Below are 24,117 nucleotides of genomic sequence, written 5' to 3' on the forward strand. Positions count from 1 at the left end.
TGGGGTGAGTTCACTGTGAAGGCCGCTGAGGAAACCTCCTCCTGGCTGGAGGTTGTTGGGAAGAGTCCTTGGTTACGATTTTTTTCCTCCAAAGAAATGGAGGTTAGAGGTGGGGCTCTCTGGATGCCTCCATTCCACCCAGCCCCATGCCAGTGAGGCCGAGAGCGTCCCAGGAAACCTGTCTGCCCCCGCCCCAACCAAGACCCCATCAGTGGGGGGCTACGTGGGGTCCAAGTCCCACCGCTTCACCCCCACCCCTGCTGACTCAGCCCTGGCCCAGAAGGAAGGACTCACTCTGTGATACTCTCACCAGCTCCGTCACATTCCAGACCCCGGAAGTCACAAAACAGTCCTGGAAACTTAAGTGCCCTGAGGAGGGAAAAGGGCAAGTGAGTGAGCGGAGACAAGGCCAGGAGGGGATGTCTGCCCGCTACCCCAAAGCTCTCCCCACCCTCAACTTGCTCCATCCCATGCCCCATGTCCCAGCCCCAGGCTGGCCCTCAGGGGTCTCAGATCTCCCTGGGAGTTAGGGTGTGCTACCGATGAGCGCCCTCCCCCTCTGAATAGCAGCCCAAGTTCAGTCAAGGGACAGCTGAGTGAAGGGGAATGGCAGGGGCAGGCCTGCCCTGGCCGGGGAGAGCAGAGAAGGGTGTGGGGCACAGCAGGCCAGGAAGGCTGGGTACAGGCAGGAGGGCAGGGGGCACTGACCGTTGGGCAGTGGTTTGATGTCCGCATCTCCTTGCTGGTTTGAACTATCTGATTGTCCGGATTCTGCAGGAGACACAAAGGGTGGGGATGGGTCAAAACCAAAGTGCTCCACGAACACCAGGCAAGCAGCTGCTGCTCCAGCCTTCTAAACACCTTCACTCTCCTCCCCTCCCTGAGCAGCCCAAGGAGACCAGGGAGAGAAGGAACTGCTACTACCGTGGTGGGGCTATCCTGGGCTCTGCAAGGTGTTTGGTAGCATCTCTAGCCTCCACCCCCCCCCACTAGATGCCAGTAGCACCCCAGTTGTGACAACCAAAAAACCGGTCTCCAAGCGCTGCCTGATGTGCCCTGGGGGCAAGCTGCCCACGAGTGAACGCACTGGCTGAGAGTCAGGGCAAGGAGGCGCCCAGGAGAGAAGCCAGCGACTGTCTCTTTGCACAGCTGGGATGGACCCAAGGGCCCCCCATTCTCTACCCAGCTCAAGCTCCAGAGGAGCAGCCCCTTCCCTCCCTTCATTAATTAGAGCCGTTCCTGTCTGCCCACGCCACCCCCACCTCACCTTTATGCTTACGGGCAGTGCCTGGCAACACGGGGCGGTCGCGGGGGGGCGGGGGGGGGGAGGTTTGCCTTGACGCTGTCGCCTGCTCTGTGCCAGCCTGTCTGGGCTGTCTCATGCCCCAGTGCCACAGCTGCTCGGAGGGAGCCCCGAGACAAGGGCCCATTGTGCGGTGGGAGCTCACAGAGGGCTGGGGGCAGGGTGGAGTGTGTGTGTGAATATTTTGCTGAGCTTGGGAAAGCCCCCCGCCCCTGCCCCCCAGGTCCTCAAAGCTTTGTGTACCAGGGGCACAACGGGGACCTCCAGAATGCTTGCCTGGGCACGACAGCTGGTGAGAGGGTGGCAGAGGGGGGCCAGGGCAGGTTGTGGGGCAGGGGAAAGGCGGGCATTGGGTAAAGAATCATCTTCTCACACGGGGACCACATGGGGTGGCCTCAGAAAACCGGGCCCTGGTACTGGCCAGGGCTTTGCCCGACTCTTTGGAGTAACCCTGCCTCCACCACCCTCGCCCACCACCTCACAATCAGCCGGCTCACCAGGGTGTCCATCCTATACAGGCCTCACAGTTGAGCTGCTCACGTTGGGGAGTGACCAGCAAGGAGGTTCCTGAAGAGTGACATAGGCCCAAGAGATAGGGGTGGGGGGACCCTGCAGCCGCTTGGGAAGGAAGGAAGAGCCCTGGGTGCTGGGGCTGGTGGGCAGAATAGTAGCCTTTTCAGAGCCCAGGACCTACTGCGGCTCGACCAAGTTCCTAACCTCCTGCCTCACTGGGGCAGGTGGAAAAAAAACAGGCTGCCCCCAGAATGGTTTCACTTTTTTTATTATTATTATTATTTTTTTCGGTACGCGGGCCTCTCACTGTTGTGGCCTCTCCCGTTGCGGAGCACAGGCTCCGGACGTGCGGGCTCAGCGGCCATGGCTCACGGGCCCAGCCGCTCCGCGGCACGTGGGACCTTTCCGGACCGGGGCACGAACCTGTGTCCCCTGCATTGCAGGCGGACTCTCAACCACTGCGCCACCAGGGAAGCCCACTTTTTTTTTTTTTAATTCTAAAAGAAAAATAATAATAAATCTAGTCACAAATCAAGAAAATGGAGCTTTATAAGTGCTAACAGGGCCCCTCACCCCCTTGTGTTTGGGGTGTGTCCTTCCACATCTCCCTGTGCACTCACCCCTGTGGTGTGTTTAGGGATGGCGAATCCCACCTCAGGCCACTTCTCTGCTAGTGGCACTCTGCTCTGGAGAGGGTCCACAGGACTTCCTTCCACGCTCCTGGGAGGACAACCTCTCTGTGGATGTGAGTTTTCTTGTTCTCTCACCTCAGCTCATTCCTGACTCTCTGGGTCTGATTCAAGCCCCAGCCGGTCCAGGAGGGAGCAGGCAAGGAAGGGGCTGAGGCAGTAGGCAGCCCACCTTAGGGCCTCCTTGGACCAGGGCCCTGAGCCTGATGTCTCGCAGGGCCGTCCTTTCCCATATTCATACCTCAGGAAGAGCACAGCTGTAACACCTGCATGTGGAGCCCAGCGAGGGGCACACAGTCAAGGCTTTGCTGCCGAGGGGTCCCTGCTACCGACCCCACCTGTCCCAGGACCAACTCAGTCCCCACGGAGCCCTCCAGGCCAGAGACGGTGGAGTAGGAGGAAATGGAGGAGGCTACTCAATGAGACTGGTCCCAGCTCTTCCAAAATGGCCAGGTGGAGACAGAAAGCCGCACGCATGCGCACACCCAGCCCAGGGACAGAAAGACGAGAGAACCCGACAAAGAGATGGAGGTGGGCCAGCGACAGAGGCAGAGACAAATGGGGCTCCAGGAGAGCGCGACAGACAGGAAATCCTTCTAAACCAGGACACTGCCCTGAAACATTACTGCTGCTATTACTATTATCTCCACGTAAGGGAGAAAGCAGGAGTGAGGATCCAGCGCAGGCGAGGCCCGCTGCCACGCGCCTCCAGGCGGTGCTCCGGGCGCTGCTGGCAGCCATTTTAGCCCTTGGCAGCCATCTTACGGCTGGCGGCCCCAGCCAGCATCCCCGCAATGCCACCACCGCCGGCCCCCGGCACGCTCAGCTCAGCTCCAGGACAAAAGGCAGAGACACTAGAAATCTGGACCCGGGCTCAGAGGCAGAAGAGCCAGCCCTGCGGCAGGGGCAGCTGTGGCCAGGGCCCCACCATCCTGCTCAGGCGGCACCCCCTTCACCCTCCTGGCCAGTGCCAAGTGGAATGGGCAGGGAGGGCCGAGGCTAGGGCCCACTCAACGTGGCTGAGGCCCCCACGGGCCATCCCCAGGCCCAGGGCCCTCAAACAGTGTACCAAGTAAACCCCTGCCCCGACAAGGTGACGGGGTCCTCAGGACAGTCAGGGGGCATGATGGGGGCAGGCCCTTGTCCACCCAGTTAGCTTGGGGGCACACCTTGGGCAGACAGGGGAAGGGGGCTGGCAGGGGCCCAGTCAGTGGCTGCAGGGCCCAGAGAGGCCACGAGGACTGTGGTGGGCAGGCCCCTGGGGAGAGCAAGGAGATGCCCTCCCCACTCAGAGGCGGGAGCCAGCCTGGCCAGCTTTCTTAAATGATGTGCCCTTTGGGGAGTTGTGCCCTCAGGTCAGGGCCTGCTCTGGACAGCCCCTGGGGATCCGGAGTTGCACCCCAGGCTGGCACATCAGGGAGCAAGACACCCCAGCGCCTGACTCCTTTCCCTGTCTGGACTCCCTAGGGAAGGGAGGGGATAACTCCAGGCCTTGGGACAGAAACAGGCAGGCCCCTTTATGACACCCCTCCCCAGGCCCCGCCTCATGGCTGCTTGGCTTTTATCTAGCAGAATGGGGCTTATCAGAGCCACCAGCTGAACAAACACACAAATCCGCGGTTAGTGAGAGAAAACCCTCTGCCTGAACTCTTTATCTCCTGTTCGCAGGCCCCACGCACTGCCCCCTGCCAACGGCACAGGAGGAGCCCTGACTGCTGTGCAGTGAGGGATCCTCTCTCTGCCACCCCCCTTCTCGCCTTGCCCGACCCAGCACGGGTGGCTCTCCCCTGGCAGTCCCTACCAGGCGGCCTTGCATGAGTGAGCTCCTGCCACATGGGAGCCCCCCTCCAGTGTCTGATTTCTCACTGGGGACAATGGGCCAGCTGGTGGCCTGTGGGCCAGTGGAGGGGCAGGGAAAGTGTTGGCTGGCACAAGGCGGGCAGGTGCCCGACTCCATTTTTATCCTCTCCCGCCCAGCCCACGCCTCTGAGGCTGTCGCTCTGATTCCCCAGCCTTCTAGGGCCATGTCCCCTGGCAACTTTTCCAGCCTTGGCTTTCTCTCCAGCCTAGTTACCAGAGCAGTAGGGACCCTGACCACACACCCCCAGTTCAGGGCCACCCTGACTAAACCCCAACCCCCACGCCTGCACCCCTCTCCAGGGACCAAGGCTGCCTTCCCCTTCTGGAGAGACTGGAGATGGGACAGAGGGACCAAAGGCACCGCTACCTCCCTCCAGTCCTGAGACAACATCTTCCTGCGTCCTGGTGCTCAGAACCAGAGAGTGCCTTCCGTGCTCTAAGCTTCCTTCCACTCAGCCCATCAGATGCAGCCTCCTCAAAACCAAGTCCAGCCACTTTGTCTGATGATGGATGCCTGGGCGTGCAGGCATCAGGCCCTTGCCTGGTCCAGGTCTGGGGATGAAGAGAATTTTGGAAGCCACAACTCGTCCTTGATGCTGCCAGGGTGGAAGGGGTGTGTTCAGGCTGGCTCGTGTCATACATGAGAGCACGCTCTGCTGTTTTCCTCTCAGGACTGGGGCTACTCGTGCAATCCACACCTCCGAGGCAGAGGCCTCGCCTGCCAGTGGTGCCTCAGGGCTCAGACCACTGCAGAGGCTTCCAGAAGGGAGGACCGTCCAGGGGCAGGTGACAAATCTGGACTCGTTCTAGGTGTGGGCCCAAGCAGGCTCCGCAGAGCAAGGCTCTGAAATGGGATTTGGCTCACGGGTCCAGGGCCGCTCTCCACTCATCCCCGCACATGTCATCAGTCATCCCCCGACCCCGGGTCAACGCTCGTGGACCGGAGGCCTTGTGCAGCACCCAGACCTGGGCCAGGCTCAGCCAAAGGATGGCAGCGTGGGACCCTCTCTTCCTCAGGGTTCCTCCATCTCTCCTGGAACAGCCAAAAAGCCCCCGAAATACTGTTTTTCTCACCCCTCCACCGGCTCTACTCATTCTCTACCTCTTCTCAGTTCTCGAAGCCCCCCTACTTCATCCAGCTCTTTGCCTTTCCCTCTGGAATCCTATTTCTGGTCTCATTTCGCTCTGTCTTGGCTCCATGCCCCTCTCTCTGTCCTTCCTTCTCCTTCACTTTCCCTCTCTTGGGCCCCCTTTCCTCTCCCAATCCTGCCTGTTTGCACAAGTGTGTGTGTGTGCGCGCACACGCACGTGTGTGCACATGTGCGTGTGTTTCCGAGAGGGCTCTGCCTCTTCATCAGAGCTCTAGAGGGGAAGCTCCAGCAGCCAGAAGGAGCCCAGAATCGCACATAAACCCCAACTGACAGCATGTTTTTAATATATATATATTTCCAGCCATAGACAGGGAGATATTTATGGCTCCTACTAGGTGAGGGAGGAATTCCTGCTCACTGCAGCAAATGCTCTCCCTCGTCTCCTACCCGAAACAAATTCTCTCTGAGAAAGGGGCCACATGTAATTCACCGGCTGGCTGCCCCCACGCACATCAAAGATTGAGTGCGTTTTTCGGGGGCTGAGAGGGGCGCGCAGGCCCAGCTCAACCACACCCACACGTGCGTACCCAGGCACGTGTGTGCACTAGGGCGAACACTTGCTATGCATCCAGACACGCACATACACACACTTAGAGATGCCACCAGCCACTTCATACTGCCCAGCAGGGATGGAGTGAGATGGTGTGTCCAGAGCTGTGGTTAGCATGCTCAACGCTAAGAGGAACCCCCTTCAGCTCTGTTCAGACCATTGGCCTTTGAGGGCTGGGGAGACCAGCCCTTGGGGTGTGCCTGCCTTTCCCCTCCCCTGGCCCTCCCCAAGTCTGAAGTTCGAGAAGCAGGTGAGGGTGTGCTCTGTTCTGGGGGTGCCATACTCTGAACGGCCAATTCGGGAGCTGATCCCTTGCCCTACTCAGTGTGGTATGCCCCCCCTCCGCCCCCCACACACACCTTCTCTGCAATTCAGGAGCATCCAGGGCATGAGAAACCCAATCTCAAGGGGAGCCAAAGGCCTGGCCTGCAGCAATCAGAGCTGGAGAATGTAACTATTGTGCCTCTTGAAACCCAAGTCCGAGAATCTGAGACACCCTGAGGAGGGGAGCGGCAGACGGATGGGGGGCTAGGGGAACGGGTCACAGAGGGGTTCTCCCTGTCTCTGCAAACAGGAGACTCAAGACCGAGGAAGTTCTTGAGAATGCAGGGCAGCCAGAGGACAGAAGGGGGCTGGGCTTGGCCTGGACCAGGCCCAGGGGGCTTCTAGATCTTCCCCTCCTTCCCTCCACTCTCTACACCACCTCCATGAGCCAGCATGTATGCGCACAGGACATGGGGCCATCCTGAGGTTTTTCCCTCCTCTGTCATCCCTAGACCCCCACATGGCTGGAGACAGAAGCCTGACCAGGAAGCACAGCTCTGAAGCTGTGGGTGGGGTGTGGGCAGGGGCAAGGCGGGGAGACATGTCACTCCCCCCCCATCACCCTCCTCTCTTCTCTCATTTCCCCTCCCCTCATGGATGCAAAGGGGCTCAAGCCCTTGACTTGAGTCCCTGATGGGGGGAAGAGGAGATGAGTGACAGGGAAGAGAAAGACACCAAGTTACAACCTCGACACACACGTGGTCTAGATCTGCTCTGGCTGTCCCTGGGGCCTAGGTTCAAGGAAGGCCATTGGGGGTGGGGTGGGGGATGGGGACAGCAGATCAGGCCACGGGGATCTGGCAGGCCAGGGGCAGCCGCCTCAAGATGGGACATTCCACTCTTGGTCCCTGACTCCGACCGTACTGCCTTTTCCACCTCCACACACCCTGCCTCCATGGTGGCTATCTGGGGTCCCCTGGGGAGCAAGGGCCAAGTCTGGCTACAGCAGGGCTCATGGCCTGGCAGTGAAGCTGTGGGATGGGAAGAGAAGGCAAGTCCATGGGCTTATCTGGTGCCCAAAGGACGAGCAGAACAGGATCTGAAGGCTGGGCTCGGGCAAGCAGCTCCAAGCCCCCCAGCCCGCTCCCTGGTGTGAGCTGCTCAGTGTCCTCTGCCCTGCACCTGCCAGAAGAACCTTTGTTAGCACTGCCCCCAGGCCAGGGAGAACTAGAGATGGGGCCTGGGCACTGAAGCCTGGGGGAACTTGGTGCCCAGGTGCTCATCCCCAAGGCATGACAGATAATGGCCAGCAAAGGAGAGAGGAGGGACATACCCCGGTGCAGAGCAAAGCACCCAGCAGGTTGATGGAGGGAAAGAGGCCAGGCCCATCAGCCCGTCAGCTGCCTCTCCAAGCCCAGCCCAATAGTTAACGAACGAGAGCCCCACCTACAGCAGCACTAGGAGTTGCAGGTGGGCCTGCAGGCTCCTTCTGGGTCTGCCCTTTGCAGGGGACCCAACACTGTCCCCAGCACCTCAGATATCAGTGCTCCGTGGCTGTCTGCAGACTGAACGGGCAGGCCCAGGGCCGGGCAGTAACACCATCCTGGACGTTCCAGAGTTGCCCGGGGGCTAGGAGGTCCCGTCAGAGCAGAATTCACACCAGCGAGGGAATGAACGTGAGACAGCCACTAATGCAAAGGGAGGGACCTGTGGTGAGACAAAGGGAGGCAGGTGCCCTTGGCTCCAGGCCTGACTCTGCCTCCACCCTGAGCCTGCCCTTGGCCCACCCAGGGAGGTACACTTCGTTTGGACCCTGTGCCCACTAAGGGCCCCGGCACAGAGGGGAAAGAGGGGGCACACCAAGGGCGAGGGGAGGGAGGAGGTGGGCAGCCAGCAACAGTGGAAAGGGGCTACCCTGAGTTCACATCCATGCTCTAGAACCTACCGGCCCAGTGACTTTGGCCAAGTTCTGAACTGTTTCCTCGTCTGTAAAATGGAGATACCGCCTGCACCCTAGGGTTCCTGGGCGAGGAATAAATGAAAAAACAGGGATACGGTGCTTAGTCCAGGGCCCAGCTCATAGTAGGGCTTCCATAAACGTCAGCTGTCCTTCCACTGGGATCACCAATTCCCTTCACCCCTCCTCAGCTAAAACTCCACCCCTCCTTCTGGGCTCAGCTCAAATGCCACCTCAGTGGGGAAGCTGCGGCTAACCCTCAGCTCCCCTCCCATAGGAGTTCATAGTCTTTATGATACATCACGTACACCCTAGATGATAGTTTTTGGTGTCTCACCCCAGAGACCACCACCAGCGAGCAGAGGGGTTCCCTCAAGACCTGGCCCATTACCATCAGCAAAGAGGGGCAGAGAGGTTTCTCTGGAAATAAAAGGCAAAACAGAACGCCTTCTACAGGTGCATCCCTCCCTCCCCAAATTCAGCAGCCACAGTAAATGGTCTCAGGACAGTCACGATGTTGGAAACAGTAGGGGAGAGGCAGGGAAAGGAAAGGCCTGAAGATGGGCAAGCTAACAGGAGAGGGGAGAGAGGCTCGTGCCCCTGGATTCTGAGGGTGCTGAGCACAAGGCCCTGCCCATCCTAGCTCAGCGCCAGGCACGCAGAGAGCTGAGGGCACCAGGAGCACAGGTACTGCCACACAAGCGGCTGCGTGACTCTCCCGGCAACACAGGCTAGTGCCACGACTCAGCCGGCAGCTGGAGCCAACATTTCCAAGAAGGCCTGGGGCCACAAGTCATGTGATGGTGGGGCCCAGAAAAGTGGCCCCCAGGCCCTGAAGGTTCTGTTCCCTCCCAACCTGATGGATAGAAACTGATAGTGGAGAATGCCCTCCACACTCCACAAACCAAGACAAGACAGGGACCCGGCAGAGAGGGCATATCCAGATAAGGGGCCTGCAGAGCTGCTCCCCTACCCCTGTCCACTCTATTTCCAGTGCTGCCATTTCTGGCCCTTAGAGCCGTCCAGGCCAGGCCTGGCCAGACAACTGCCCCCACCCCAGCTGCTCTTAGGACTATTAATAGTGTCCCTACCTCCCAGGGCCAGGCGTCACCTTCCCCCCAACCCCTAAATACACTTGCCCTTGGTCTAATTATTTGTGAAGGGACAGAGTCCTCTGGGTGCTAATGCCAACTTGGGATGAGAAAGGGGAGGCAAAGGCTCTGGAGGCCACTTGAGGGACATTCCTGAGACAAGCAGGAATTTAAGGGAAGGAGGGAAGAAGGCAGTGAACCCACGAGCAAAAGAATGACAAAAACACAAAATTATAACAAAAAGAGAGGGAGGGGCCAAGACAGAAAATCAGAGTCAAAGCCAAGTGGTTCAAAGAAAGAATATAGAAAGAACCTGAGGGACTTCCCCGGGGGTCCAGTGGTTAAGACTCCGCACTTCCACTGGGGAACTAAGATCCCGAATGCCGTGAGGTGCGGCCAAAAAAAAAAAAAAAAAAAAAAGAAAGAAAAGAAAAAAGAATCAGAGAAGTGAAGTAGAACATTATAGGAGAGACAGGGAAAGGGGAGCAAGCAGAGAGAGAAAGAAAAAGCAAAGGAGGAAATGATGCATTAAGAAACAAAAACAGAAAGGGAGAAAACTTTCCTAAAGATACTCAGGAGTGGCTTCACGAGCACAACTTTCTGGTCTGCATCTAGCTGCCAGCATCCCTCTGTAGGGTGCTCGGCAAAGCGAGGGACTGGGCAGACTCCATGCCAAGGAACCCCTACCCACCCACTCTCACAGTGTTCTTGGTAAGGGAGGAGATGCAGGGAAGGAGTAACTGACCAGGAAACGAAGGTGGGAAAATCGAATCCCCAGGATTAGGAAATTCACTCTCAGTCCCGGGAAGGGGAAGGCCCCCACACTCGGAGCCTCCTCACCTATTGCAAAGGGAGCCAGGCAGGACAGAGGACGGTGGAAATGGGGAAGCATCAGGGCCCCCCGGCCTCCCCGAGCTCCATGTTCCATCTCTCCTTCTGACTGTGAGCAGAGTTCTGCCCCTACCTGCCTCCCACTGTCCCCTTTCCTTGGGAGAATCCATCCAGGAACCCTTGGGGCCTGGTGAAGAAGAACCCACCTACCTCCATTCTCCTTTGGGGAAGCAGAAGCGGACAGAGGCCATGTGCCTCTCATCCTCAGGTGCTCTAACTTCCTCAGCCTCCTAAGAGCACCTGGTACCCAGGCTGGTAACCCTAAAGGACGCTCCTCTACCAGGCACTTGCCTTGTGTAGGGAGTCAGACTTGGGCTCATGGAAGAGCAACAAACACAAATGCATGTCATAAGCAAATGCCTAAGTGGAGAGCTTCTGCTTGGAGGATAGAAGCTGAGCAGCCCTTCTTTCAAATCCCACCCAATACTGGGAAACTCTGGCTGGCCAGGGCTGGGGGAATAGGAGACTCTGGCTCTGGACAGCTTGAGAGACCTAAGGACCTAGCCAGCAGATCTCCTAGGCTGGTGGTTCCTGGCCAGGAGTGCCCCACCAGACCATCAGTCCCGTGGGGTCAAGGCTTATCAGCGTTTTGTTCATTACTCTCTCCTCCACACCTGGAAGTGCAGTTTGAGTGGATAAAAAGACTCTGAAGAAAGCCTTCTAGAGCCTTCTTCCAACCGTGCCTACAAAGACCACCCAGGAGACAGAAATGTCAGCTAGCTGGCACCTTCCCACTCCTGAGAGAACATCTTTCCTGAAGACCCAAACCTCGACACTCATACCCAAGGAATTGATTTGGAAAGCCCAGAACCACTAATACTCCTGCAAAGCCCAGTTGGGCTTGGATGCCAGGATTGGACACACCGGCCTTCATGCCCGATGACTGGACTGACCAAAGGAAGGAACAAGAGTCTCCCCATGAAGGTAAGGGCAGGGGAGCACTCTTGCAGGCCTGCTGCACTCCCCATCGTGGAGGCCTTAAGGCAGCCACTGTCCAGAGCTGCCCAGACGAAACATGAGGAATTTGGGACTTTGATTGCAAATCTCCAACTCGGAGCCCTGAGAGCCCAGGCTGGGCCGAATGGGTGGGCAGGCAGGTGACCTCCCTGGGGGCTGAGATGGCTCTCTGGCTGCTGGAAGGAGCCCTGGGCTTGGAATCAGGAGCCTGGGGTCCAAATCCTAGACCTGCTGCTATTCGGCACCCAGCATGTCTCCCGGGCCTCCTCTCCCTCTCTGTGCAACACAACCCCAGGCTTACCTCAGAAGGCACGGGGACACGCGAGCAGGAATTTTGACAGTGAATGAAACGGGAAGATTTTATACACTATAAAGTGCCAAGCATACATAAGGAGCTATTGATAGGGTAAAGGGGGCAGCTTCTGGGACTATATTTCAGGGTCTTGAGGAGCAGCAGAAGGGCATCTTCCAGAAGCCCAAATTTGCACAGAGTTCAGAGGCTGGCGTAGGAAGCAGCTACCCAGACTCAGGGCTGGGACAATTCAAGCCGCTAAAGGGACAAAATGACATCGGTCCTACAGAATGGCAGGTGCCAAATTCCCCACTCACAATGCTCTGAAGTACCGAAAGGGTCTTCCCAGGGCGGTGGGGCTCAGGGGCCCGCACCCCCCCCGAGAGCGGTGTGCTGCACTCCCTGACTCGGCAGCTAGGTGGCACAGCGAGTTAACACTAGCTGCCCTCCGCAGGCTGCGGCGGGGGCGGAGGCGGCGAACTTGCGCACAGTCCGCCCTGGGGCCTGGGTTCCCCTTGCACAGCCACAAGGTCCGACCTGGAACGAGGAGGACGCGGCCAGGCTCCGGCCACTCGGACCCAGGGTTGTGCTGCCTGAGGCAGCAGCTCTGGTTGCTGCCGCTGCCAAGCACATCCCGTGATGTGATATGAGGGCCGAGCTTCCCGTTCTCATTGATTAGGAACAGCTTGCGGTGCGGGGGCCGGATGCAAGGGGGCCGGGGAATGGGCGAGTGAGGAGAAGCGGTGGCGGGCGGGGGGAGGACTGCCAGGTGCATGGCTGGGAGAGGTAATCCAATGAGCTCAGGCCCACCCTGCGCAGCCGCCACGCCACCGCAGCTGAGTCCCGGCCTGCCTCCCCCAGAGCGGGGCTGCCCTGCATGTGGGCAGGTCTGCGGCCGCGTGACCCCCAACACGCCCACGACGCCCCCACCTTTCGGGAGCACAGACGTGCCTCTGCGCTTGATAAACGCCTGAAGAGGAAGATTCCTTTCTTTTTTTTCACCCCTCTCAAAGAGTGAAAAATGGAGACTAAAAGTCAGAGATCGGGAACCAAAAAGAGGAAAAGAGGGATAGAAATGGGAGAAAAGTCAAGAAGAAAAAAAAAAAAAAAAAAACCCACAGGCCAGTGCTCTCTGCAGCGGTGGCAGCAGCCGGGCAGGCACACCCTCCCAGGGCAGGCGTGGAGAAAGGCTCCTTTGTTCCGCAGGGAGGTTAGCCGAGGTGAGGCCCGCCCCGCCCCCTCCCCCCTGACCCTAGGCTGCGCAGATCGCTTCTCAGGGCCCCCGGACTGGGCCCAGCTGCTTCTCCGGCCCCCCAACCCTTCTCCCAGCCCTCCTGCCAGCCAGTGGAACAGCCCAGCAGCCGGGGAGGGGCTGCTCCCTACCCTCTGCCTTGCCCAAGCACCAGGAGTCACACATGTGGGGCTGGGCTCCTCCAGTCGGCCCCCTGGATACCCTTGCTGCCAGCCACTAACAGCTCGCCCAGGCTGCTCTTTAACTGTGGGGCTTGGGGGGCAGATTCTGCACACAGCAGGACCCCTGCCAAGGCATGGGGAAAGATGGTGACACATCCTAGGAGATGGTGCCCCAGGCTGACTGACCATGCCCCTCTTGCCCACAGTGAGGCTCCAGGGCATCTCCTGTACCCATTCCAGATATGGGCCGTTTCCAACACCCTCAGGCTCTGGAAAAGGGGTGGCTCGTGCAGGGCTTCCTCAAAGCGAGGTCTGGGCTGTGGTGCTGGGATTGCCCTCAGCTGAGAGGCAGGGCCTGAGTTCACTCCATCTGTTCCCTAAGGAGGTGCCAGAGTGGGGTCATAAAGGGGGGCTGAGAACAGGCCCACCCCCCAGAGCCTGCCAAAGGAGAGACTGCAGAGGGGGTGGGCAGGGGTGGGAAGGGAGAGGTATTGAAAAGCATCCCTTTTGCTCTGCAGCACATCCCAACCCCCATACCCCCTCATGGCTCACGTTGGACAGGGGACCCGAGGGATGGTAGTACTGTGTGCCCTCCACTGGCACCCGCACCCTGCCGATTAAGGCTCCTAGCCACTCCAGCAGGGATGCAGGCTCCCCAGAGCCCTCGGACCTTTCAAGCAGAGCTTGATGGCTTTACACTTGGCCAAGACGTTTCCAGCCAGCGGCACTCTCCAGCTCCCACCCCATCCACAGCAGCAGAAAACCTGGAATGAAGGACTGGCAGGATCGTTCTGCTCCAGTCCCCTGGCTTCAGGTTGAGGGGTACCTGCTCCACAGGAGGCCCTGGCCTCCTACCAGCAGTATTGGAAGGCAAGGTGCTGAGGGAAGGGAGGAGGAGTGAGGTGTTGCTGACCTTGCCCTCCCCAGGTGGGGAAGTGGGCGAAGGAGAGAGGGGAGAGGAGCAGCAGCTGGAATCGCAGGGAGCCTGAACCGTCCTCTACGGCACTGAAACTGCTGGGAGAAGCTGCAGCTCAGATACACAATGTCCTGCCAAACCCCAGTCCTTTAATTCAATTAAGCACGGGACAGGCTCCCCAGATTTTTCTGTGTGTTCGAGAGCATGTGAAAAACCTAATGTGTTGAATCCTGGGAGCTATAAGCTTGTGTGCATGTGTGCACACATGTGGATGTGTGAATCCTGATGGTGGGGGAGGAAGATGAGAGGATGCAAATGTTGAGGGGCGGGACAGAGGTGGGGCAGAATGGCTCAGGGGAAGAGTGAGTACCTAAATCTTTCTGGAGGGTCAAACTCCAGACCAGGGTTCTCAACCCCCACCCAATGGACCGTTCTCTGTGGTGGAGCCATCCTGTGCAACAGCAGGATGCGAGCATCTCTGGCCTCTGCCCACTAGATGCCAGTAGCCTCATGCCCCCTCATTTGGGACAACCCAAAATGCCTCCACCATGGCAGAATCAGCCCTGGTGGAACCCGCTGCTCTTGGGCACCAGATGAAAACCATGGTTTGTGTATTTACTACCGGCACTTTGCCTCACCTCTCCCCCTTTGGGCTTAAGTCCCAGGGTGCTTGGCTTCCCAAGTGTCTCGGGTATGGCTCTCTTTTCCTGAGCCATTCTCCCTACCTTACCCATCTGGCCAGAGGAGGTCTAGAGCTACTCAGGCTCAGCGATGGTTTTATAAAGCTCCGAGTGCTAGGACGTATGGCGGTGGAGGAGGCCCTTGGACAGGGAAAGTGAAAGCTCAGAGCATTTAAAAGTCACGAGCCTGAGGTCATGCCTGGGTCCAGGAAGAAGCCTGAGCTCTACATCGCTGGGAGCAAAGCCCACAGGAAAGATGAGGACTTGCTTGAGTACAGACCCCTGGAAAGGTACCCTGCTCAGCCCCTGGAGGCCAGTGAAAGTAGTGCACAACTCTAGCCATCAGACTACCCTCCTGCTTGGGGGCTCCAGAGAAACAGGAGTTTAGGTGTCCCCAGCTAAACCCCAACCCAGGCCAACCCCCCTCCCCTGTTCCTGGGGTCACCTGTAGCTGTCCTGGTGGGGGTGGGGGGACCCAGTTCCAGCAGCTCTTCTCCCCTCAGGGCCAGGGAGCTTGCCTCTTTCCCTGGCCCTCCAGGAGCCCTGAACAGCCCCCTTCTGGGAGCAGAGCCCAAAAGATGGAAGAAGGATGTTTATAAGCTGCTAAAAGGGAAAAGGAAAAAAGTGGGAGGTGGGGCAGAGAGGCCTAGGCTTCCAGGTAGTGTGGACTGGGGCCTCGGTGGGGAGGGAGTGATGCCACCTTCCCCAGGGATCATGACATCGGGCTAACCGGCTAACTGGTGAGGTGGCGCCCCCTGCCCCGCCTCACTGGGCCACAACAGGGCCTGACAGTGTGCACACGCAGGGGTCTCTCACCCCACGGTGGCCTGCCAAATGATGGTTTCTTGACACTCTTATCCTGACGCATAGGACTCTGAGACACTACTGGTTTTAGCTCGTCCCCCTGCTCAGCCTGGGAAGGGCGGAACTAGGGAAAGGTGCAGGGCCCTGGGGATCCCTGGCTGGGGGGTGTGGTGACAGGAGCCCGGCTTGGTGGGAGCGCAAGCCAAGTCCCCAGCTCCTAGGGCTCGGCACACAGCTAATGGGAGGCTGGCAGTGGCAAACTGTTGTTTACTTTTAATTAAGTAAACAAGGTCAGCTTTCCACCTCCTCCCCTGCCATCCCAGCCAGTAATCTGGGGGATGACAATGGGTTGTTTCCTTCCTCATGCCTTCCTCCCTCCCTCCAAGCACTCCTGCTCGCGTCGTGCCCTGCTCTGCACAGCACAACCACTGCAACTTGCTAGTGCCGGGTGAGGCCCCACGGCATGGGGGTAGGGTGTAAGAAGGTCCAGGCTGACCCGCTGCCTGCTGGGCCCAGCGGGCGGCAGGTTCTACCTCATGGGGCATGTTTCCACCATCAGGCTCTCTGGAGGGCGGCAAGAGGAGCCCTGTCCTTAGACTCTCTAAGCATGTGAGCTGTAGCCCATTCTCTCTCTGCCCCCTCCCCACACAGCCCTCCTCCCTAACCACCATCTCTAAAGTCCAGAAAATGGGTGATCCAGAGTCTCTGATGGAAGCAGCAGCAGAGACCAGAATGAGGTGAGGAAGAGACTTTCCCAGAAATTGGAGAGGTCCCCCTCACGAGTAACCACCAGGTGGAACCTTCTGGTCTACTGGGGCAGAGCAGGGTCAGGCCCGAGGTTGGTCAGCCTCTGGGGCCAGATCTCACTTAGCCAACTGGCCGCTGGGCAGTGGGTACCAGCTCTTCTCGAAGCAAGGCCATGGCTTCATGGCCCTGGTTTCTGCTCTTCCCGTTGTGAAATTCTTAACTTTTGAACAAGAGGCCTTGCGTTTGTTTTCATTCTGCACTGGGCCTTACAAATTCTATGGGTGGTTCTGCTGAAAGGCCTAACAAGTGAGTGAGGAAAGGGAAGAAAAAAGAAAGCTAAGCCAGCCTTGGCCTTTCACTGACTGGGTCCCCTGCCCTGGGGTGCAGGCACTGGGCTCCCCTGAGTGAACAGGCAGGCCAGAGGGGCCGAACCCTGCGTCTCTGGGGGAGGCTGGATTTCAAATGACTCCACTTGGGTAGACAGGCACAGAGCATTTATGTGGAAACAAAATGCTCCTCACATCCTTTCTCAGGAAGACTGTAAATGGGCCCACCTCTTCAAGGGCGCTCCACAGATGCAACGGCAGAACTGAGCAGGAAGCAGAGGATGGGAATCTCTTAGTCCCCTCTCCCGCCCCTGCCTCCTAAGGATCAAGCATTCAGGATCAGCATATGGATCATCAAGGCTGAGCCGAGCCGGGCCTTGGAGCTCACTCTCGTCCCCTCCTCCCTGAGAGGCAGAAGACTCTCTCCGAGGTGTTGGGGGCTGGGGGGCTGAGTCGTGTGCAAGCCCTGCTCCTCCCCCTGCCCCGGACTGCTCCCCCACCTCCTTCCGAAGGGTGGGACTGCGGGCGGTGGAGTTGGCTGGGGCTGGATGCAATTTCAGCCACAGAGCTGGGCTCCCTGGCTGGAAGCAATTTTCTCATTAGGACCCCAGGCCTGCCTGCACGTTGGTTCTCAGCCCTCACTCCCCTCCTGCGAAACCACACCCCACAGGCCTCCCCACAGACCACTCACACGCACAGAGAACCACACGTGTGCAAGTCAGAGGGCCGATAGTGGGGTCAGCGCAGTAGGGGTGCAGGAGAGAGGTACTGGCACGAAGCCCCTGCAGGGGAGGCCCATGGAGAGGTCAGGGCTCCTCCCGAGGCTCCTAGCCACCCGCTGCCTGCCGCCTGGTTCAGGCTCCCACACACAGACAGCTGGCCCCTCCTCGCCTGCTTCAGGGACTGAGGATCCCAGACCCTAGGACCGAGTGAGAGGAGGCTGGGGGTCCTGGAGCCTGAGGGCTGGCCTCACACAACACTCCCGATTGCTCAGCCATCTTGCCAGCCCATCCCCTTCTTTGCTCATCTGGCTGGGAGCAAGCAGATGGGCTGTTGGGAAGCAGACCCCCTCCCCCAGCCCCAAGGCTGCGCAGAGTAAAGGGTGGTCTTTACGAGAAGGAGGGGGGAACTGAGGCCCTGTGAGGGGCGGCTCCACGCTCTCGCTCCGCAGACACATGTGGTTGGACTTAAAAAGCTATTAGGGAGCGAGGGCGCTGGCGGGAGTGTGGCCGGCCCTCGCACCAGAGGCGGGGAGGGGAGGGCAGATGCCGAGGTGGTGAGCTCAGCACCTCCCACTCCCTCCCCGGCAGGGCCCCCGGACTCCAGGAGAACTCAGGGGACCCTCACTCAGCAGGAGAGTGGGGGCGAGCCCTGGGGGTGGGGGCGGTGCGGGAGGGCAGGCAGGCTGCCGGGCCTGGGTCCGGGCAGAGATTCCAGGAAGTGCTGCTATCTGAGGGCTCGAGGCCTTGGAGGGCAACCTCCGGGGCGCAGGGGGAAGGCGGGGGTTGTGCCAGGGCTTGCCTGGGGCCCAGGAGGGCACAGACAGGTTCTCGGCCTTACTTCAGCTTTCTTGGGGTGACAGCTGGCTGGAGGTCTCCTATGTGTTTGGCAGGGCTGGGGAGGGGCGATTATTAGGGGAGCAGGAGAGAGAGGGAAGGGAAAAGTGAGCCCCACCCATCACGAGGCCAGAAAGAACCGACGGAAAGTTCCCTAGAGCTGCCAGCTTGTAAAAAGCTTCTTTTCTTTCCAAATTATGAACATTTTTTAACGACGGGGGTTGGGGGGGGGGAGAAAACTCAGAGCAGCAATCTAGGACTTCATTAGGACCGTGTGTGCGACCACGAGTGACTGGTGACTGAAGGTGACGGGTGTGTATTTGCTCAGTTTCCAAAGAGTTCTACTCCAAAAGCCCAGCCAACACTACCTGGGGCTCCCAGCCCCACCCCGCTCCTCGGTCCCCTTATTTTCAGAGATCTAAATCCCCCTGCCCCACGCCTAACTCAAAGAGGGCTGCTGTTACAGGTGGTTGCCAGGACGGGCAAGGGGCACGGGGAGCGGAACCAGGCCTGGCATTGGTGAGCCACTTGTTAAAGACCCAGCTCCGTCCTTTAGGAGGAGAACTGCCTGGGGTGCTGGCGTTAGCACCCCCAGGAGTAGGCTTTAGGCTCCGGGTCCACCGTAGGACTGTAGAGAAATGCCCCCACCTCAGGCTCTTGAGATCCTTGGAGCTCTTCAGCCACCCACTGAGGTCACTGACAGCCCCCCAGCCCCCCAGGATACAGTGCAGAAGTGGGGAGCTCAAGTTACACAGTGCCTCCGCTGTGTGGCAGGCAGGACCTGGGTGTCTCGGAGACATTTAATCTGCCTGACAGCCCCATGGGGTGGCTGTTCTTTTCCCCAGTTTTAAAGATGAGAGTATCAAGGTTCAGTGGAACCAAACCGAGATCAGCCAGAGCCTGGATGGATGGAATCTCCACAGGCCTGGTGGCAGAGCTCCCAGGGTTCTTCCTTCTCGGCCCAGATCTGTTGATGGGAGGCATGGGAGCTGTGAGGGGACCCCAGGCAGGGCAGAAGACAGGAGACTGCTCTGAGCCCCCGAGGAGTTGGGCTGGTGGGGGAGGAGCTGACCACGGAGCTGGTGCCGAGATCTTGCTCAGGAAACACGCAAAGAATGCAGCTGGCATCAGGCCAGTGGGCCAGGACCACAAAGAGGCCTTTGTTTTAGGAGGTGTCCAGGGAGTGGATGGACAGAACAGCAGAGGTGGGGGCAGCACCCCCTTGGGGGTTTGACTGGGGAAGGGCAGCCATGCCTGCACTGTCCCCACACACCGCCCCCTCCTGTCTTCCCCTACTCCCGGCCCCAGCAGTGGTGGGATCTCATATCAGGCCCCAGACTCCAGGGGAGGGAGCCCCTGGGGCCAGGTTGCCCCATTCTCAGCTCCCACTTCCCTTGGCTTGGGGAGTGCTCTATGCTGTATCCCAAATCCACCCTTCTGAACCCCAGAAGTCACTTCCCTTGTAATTTGATGCTGCAGCTCTCCTCTGACTCTGCCTCACAAACGCTGGCTGCGGGGGTTTCTGAGTGAGGATGAGGGGGTTGGGGATGGTGAAGGGGCTCTCTGACCTCCAGGTGGGCTGTATGAAGTACCAGAGTCACCCCGCTCCCCTAGCTGTCCCTCTTTTCCACCACGGGAGAGAGGGGAAAGGCCTTGGAACATGTTCCCTCCTCCTTCCCCCTCTGCAGTTGCAGGGTTTCTCCAGCCCCTTCTTGGCATCTGGAAAAGTTTGGGAAACTTAAAAAAAATTTTTTGAAGAGTTTGTCTGTTGCTCCCCAGCCTTGGGGAGGCACAGCCAAGAAGAAGGGAAGGGGGAGTAGGGGACAGAGTAGAAACTCAGAAGAGAAGCAGAGCACGCAGGGAAGGCGGGGAGACCCAGAGGTGCCCCACCAGCCAGACTGACCCCTGGCCAGCCTGACCCCTTGGACTACCAGCCTCTCCACAGCCAGAAAGATGGATCCCCGCAAAACGCTCTCAAGCCCACCCAAGCACACCAAGCCTGTGATGGCCGCTCCCTGCTGGAGTCCCACCCAGTGCACTGCTCAGCGTCTTCCTCGGGCCACCCCCTGCCAGACACATGTGCACCCAGTTGGAGGGGCAACCTGTGACTGTGACCCCCAGGAAAGGAGAGGATGTCTTAAGATGGGCAGCTCCGAAGGCGGACTGAAGAGAAGGCAGGTGGCCTCCAGGCTTGTGGGGTTGCTATCTAGGTTTTCAACTCCCTGTGAGCAGGATGAGGGCAACATGGGAACTCACAGACCCCCACGGGCTAGGCAGAACAGGAACGGGGAATCAATGTCCCTGTGCCCAGCATTCTCCCTCCTCTGGTTAAGTGTGTGAACGGGGGTAGGGGCTGCCCCCAGCAGCACAGAGCAGCCAGGCAGGGCGGAGATGGCCTATGGTTCACTCAGAGGGTAGGGTTAAGGGCATGTTATAAGCAGAACTCTAGGTTCATCCCAAGAAAGGGAACACATGTGTGACACGTGACTGTTTCTCTAAGAGGACCCAGATCATCATGTCAGGAGGGTGCCCCCTCACCCTGACATGGTCGCCATCAGAGTCATGACCAGGGAAGGCAGGAAGCTCCCTTCCATGACCCCAGTGTTACACCATGGGTCCCTCCTGGCAGCCCCTGTGTTGTCACCAGGCCATCCTCAGGTGACCCACCCCGTGCTCTCAGAATGCAGTGATCATTCAGGGGGGTTCTTGCCCCACCAGGACAGCTCCCATTTGAACGACCTTCCCGGGTGGCCAACAGTGTGCCTCCTCAGCCTCCAGGTGCGTGTGTGGCGGGCAGCCTGGAGGATGGGTAGCATCTGGGAACTAGCTGGAAATACAGATGCCTTCTGGGGCAGGCCCAGGAATCTGTGTTGTAACAAGCCCTCCGGGGGAATCTGATGCAGGCTCTGGCGTGAGGATCACTGGCCAAGGGGGAGGATCCTGACCGGGACTGCAACTGCGAGGAGGAGAGAGAGAAAGAGAGGGAAGGAGCGCAGTGGGGGAGGATGGGGCACAGAGGCAGTGCCACCTGCATGCAAGGGGGCATTTGGTCCTAAGTCCTACAGGCAAAGTGGAGAGCAAAGACAAGACAGAAGGGGGTGGTGGCAGAGGGGGTGGGGGGCAGTGGGCAGCAGGGGGTCTGCTGAGGAAGAGCAGGAAAGGGGGAGCAGGAGGGCGGGCACAGTGGGCAGGGAGCAATGCTGCGGAAGCTCCTTCCCACCGCAGCCAGAGCTCCCAGGAGCCACCCCGCCCCCTCCAGGCACCTGCTAAGGCGGCAGCAGCGGGTTGTGTTTCTTTAACCCCTGGGGCCTGTTGACACAGATTAGTATCGCTGGTCAGGGGTCAATAGGGAAGGCTCTTGAGGTCAAGACCTGAACAACTGGAGTTGTAATGAGCCACGTGGGGAAGAGGCCCAGGGAGAGGAGAGGGCTGAGGAGGGAGGAGGAGGAGGAGGGCTGGGCTGTGCCTAGGAAGGCAGCGTCTCCAGGAGGGGGGCCACTGGGCTTCCAGCTTGCCTGGAGCCTACCTGCACTTGGGGCTTGGAGAAAATCAGGCTCACTGACTCAGGTACAGGAGCGAGGCATTGCTGGCTGACCAGAGCTGGGTCACCAGCCAGGGAAGGACAGGGAGCCAGTGAGAGGGAAAGACAAGAGATGAAGTGTGGCCTCACCTGACCGCTGACTGCTGCGGACCCCCTCAGGTGCAGACAGCATTCTTCCCCCCTTCCCCACCTTCTGTACCCTGAGTGGGTGTGCCCCTGCTCCTCCCTGAGCCTGCGGTGGGTTGGCTGGGGTGGCGCTGCTCCCACCTGAGCTACCCGCCCATCCTGGGCCACCTGGCAGAGCCTGAGCACGGTGACTCATTTGGAGACCGAGCGAGGCTGGTGCGTGGGCCAGGCTGTGTCCCAAACACCTGGTGGGACCACTTCTGCCCCACCTTCTGCGACAGGATCTGGGATCCAAGATTCAAGGCACCCGCCCAAATCTGGGGCAGCTACTACCCTGCTCCTCTGCTCACCTGCTGCCCTGGCCTCAGGAAGGTCCCAGAGGTTCACAGGTGCTCGAGCCCAGCCTATGCTAATGGCCAACAACATTGGGCCCTGGAGGCCACTCGGGGGCCACCTCCAGAGAGGCTGGCCTGGATGGGAGGAGTGGACAACGTGGGGCCGTGGAGGTGGAGGAGTGAATGGGAAGACACTGACACCCCAGGGTCCAGAGGGGATTGGAGACAAAATGTGTGTGTTCATTTGTATGTCTGCAGGGGCACTGGGGTGGGTCACACACAGATCTGTGACATGCAGGAAAAGCAATACAGTGCCTTAAGGTTAATTTCACAAGTTTGTTAAGCACCTATTACCTGCTAGATGCTCTTGAATACAGAACCAGAGAAGCTGCCCTAGGCAACTCCCCCTGCAATTGGAAACTGGGTGCATAATGGACAAAATACAGCCCCACCCCGACCCTGCAGAAGAAGAGGTAAGCCCTGGGGGTGGGAAGTGATGTGGGAAAAGGCTGCACTAAGGGGGTGACAGCTGAGTTGGGGTGTGAAAGATACAGGCACTTGGACAAAGGGGAAAAGAGAAAGGCAGACTGAGAGAAACCTGAGCAGAAGCCCAGGGAGGAGGAATCGCACAGCAAAACGCAGGGCCTGCAGACAGCTCCATTTGCTGCAATCCACAATGCCTGGGAAGTGATGGGAGATGATGCTGGAATGGTCAGTAAAGGCCTGTCAGAGATCCTGTGTGCCCGCCTAAGAAGATGGCACCCCTGGGAGACAGTGTGACCAGATACCAATTTGAAGGTGGTTAGAAAACTCCAGGAGACAGCAATTCCCCTACTAGTTGTATACTCAAGAGAATCAGAAACATATGTCCACATAAATACTTGTATACAAATGCACATAGCACCACTATTCACAATCACCAAAAAGTGGAATTAATCTACGTGTCCATCAACAGGAGAATGGATAAGCAAAATGTGGTATAGCCATACAATGGAATATTATTTAGCTATAAAAAGGAATGAAGTTCTGACACAGGTTACATTGCGGATGAACCCTGAAAACCTTATGCTCAGTGAAAGAAGTCAATCACAAAAGGCCATACAGTGTATGATTCCACTGATACGAAATGTCCAGAACAGGCAAATTCATAGAGACAGAAATCAAACTAGTAGTTTCCGGGAGCTGGTAGGAAGGAGGAATTGGGACAAACTGTTAATAGGTATGGGAGTCTTTTGTTGGGGCAGAGCGTGATGAAACTGTTCAGGAATTAGATAGTGGTGATGGTTGCACACCATTATGAATGCGGTAAATGCCACTGACTGGTACACTTTAACATAGTGAATTTTATTATGTGAATTATAACCCAATAAAAAACAAGTCCAAAAGAGAGGAGAAGAAGCTGAATTCGGAAAATGACAGTGGTAAAGAGGCAGAGACACTCTGGAGCCACCACAGGGCCACAATTGTGAGGGCTCATGAGCTTGGATAGCTGGTGACACCCCCAACCAAGACTAGGCATGGAACAGAGAGAAAAGAGGGGAGCTGGGAGTGCGGTGAGGTCACTTATGGACACAGCGTGGGGTATCAACTGGATGTCGGCCTAGGAGCTGGAAAGAAGAGTTTGGAGAAATCAGATCTCAGATATGCCAGGGGTATCAGCAGTGAGGGACAGGTGTGCACAGAGGGAATGGGCGCCAAGCTGCCACTCCCTAGTGCAAAGCCTACAGAAAGATTCTTCTGTGCATTGGGCTTCCAGGCATAACTCAAGGATTATAACAGCATCTAGAGTATCAGACTGTCGTGGACTTAAATGAGATGGGGCTCAGTGACGCTGACACGTAGCATCACCAATTACAGGTGAGAGTGCAGGAAGAGAAGAGGAGGATGAGCGGACCCAGGGAAACCAACCTTTCCAGGGCAGACAGAGCAAGAGGACCCAGGCGAGGTGCATGGAAATAAAGGGGCCAGGATGCCTCAGGGTAGAGAGAGGGGCCTATCTTCTGTGGGCTGAGGGACCAACCAGACCACAGGCAATTGCATATGGAAAGCCAGGCCTGGGAGAGGAGGCCGAGTGGCAACTTATCAGGTCCTTGAACAAGTCACGTGGGATGTGTGGGAAGCAAGCCGCTCATCCCCAGAGCCTCCTGATCCCATG

General features: G+C 58.2%; 1 protein-coding gene across 11 annotated transcripts in view; it reads right to left on the minus strand.

The window, feature by feature from the left end:
• The window catches only part of NFIX (nuclear factor I X), a 128,472-nt gene that overhangs the window by 32,994 nt on the left and 71,361 nt on the right, over window positions 1-24,117 (minus strand). For all 11 annotated transcript variants that reach the window (XM_032625442.1, XM_032625439.1, XM_032625440.1 and 8 more), the window contains 2 exons: window positions 709-771; window positions 295-369 (listed from right to left, as the gene is read on the minus strand). In XM_032625442.1, the coding sequence (XP_032481333.1) occupies window positions 295-369; window positions 709-771 (138 nt within the window). The remainder of the gene's footprint in view (window positions 1-294; window positions 370-708; window positions 772-24,117) is intronic.

This window comes from Phocoena sinus, chromosome 3, assembly GCF_008692025.1.
Source record: "Phocoena sinus isolate mPhoSin1 chromosome 3, mPhoSin1.pri, whole genome shotgun sequence".
Classification (NCBI taxonomy): domain Eukaryota; kingdom Metazoa; phylum Chordata; class Mammalia; order Artiodactyla; family Phocoenidae; genus Phocoena; species Phocoena sinus.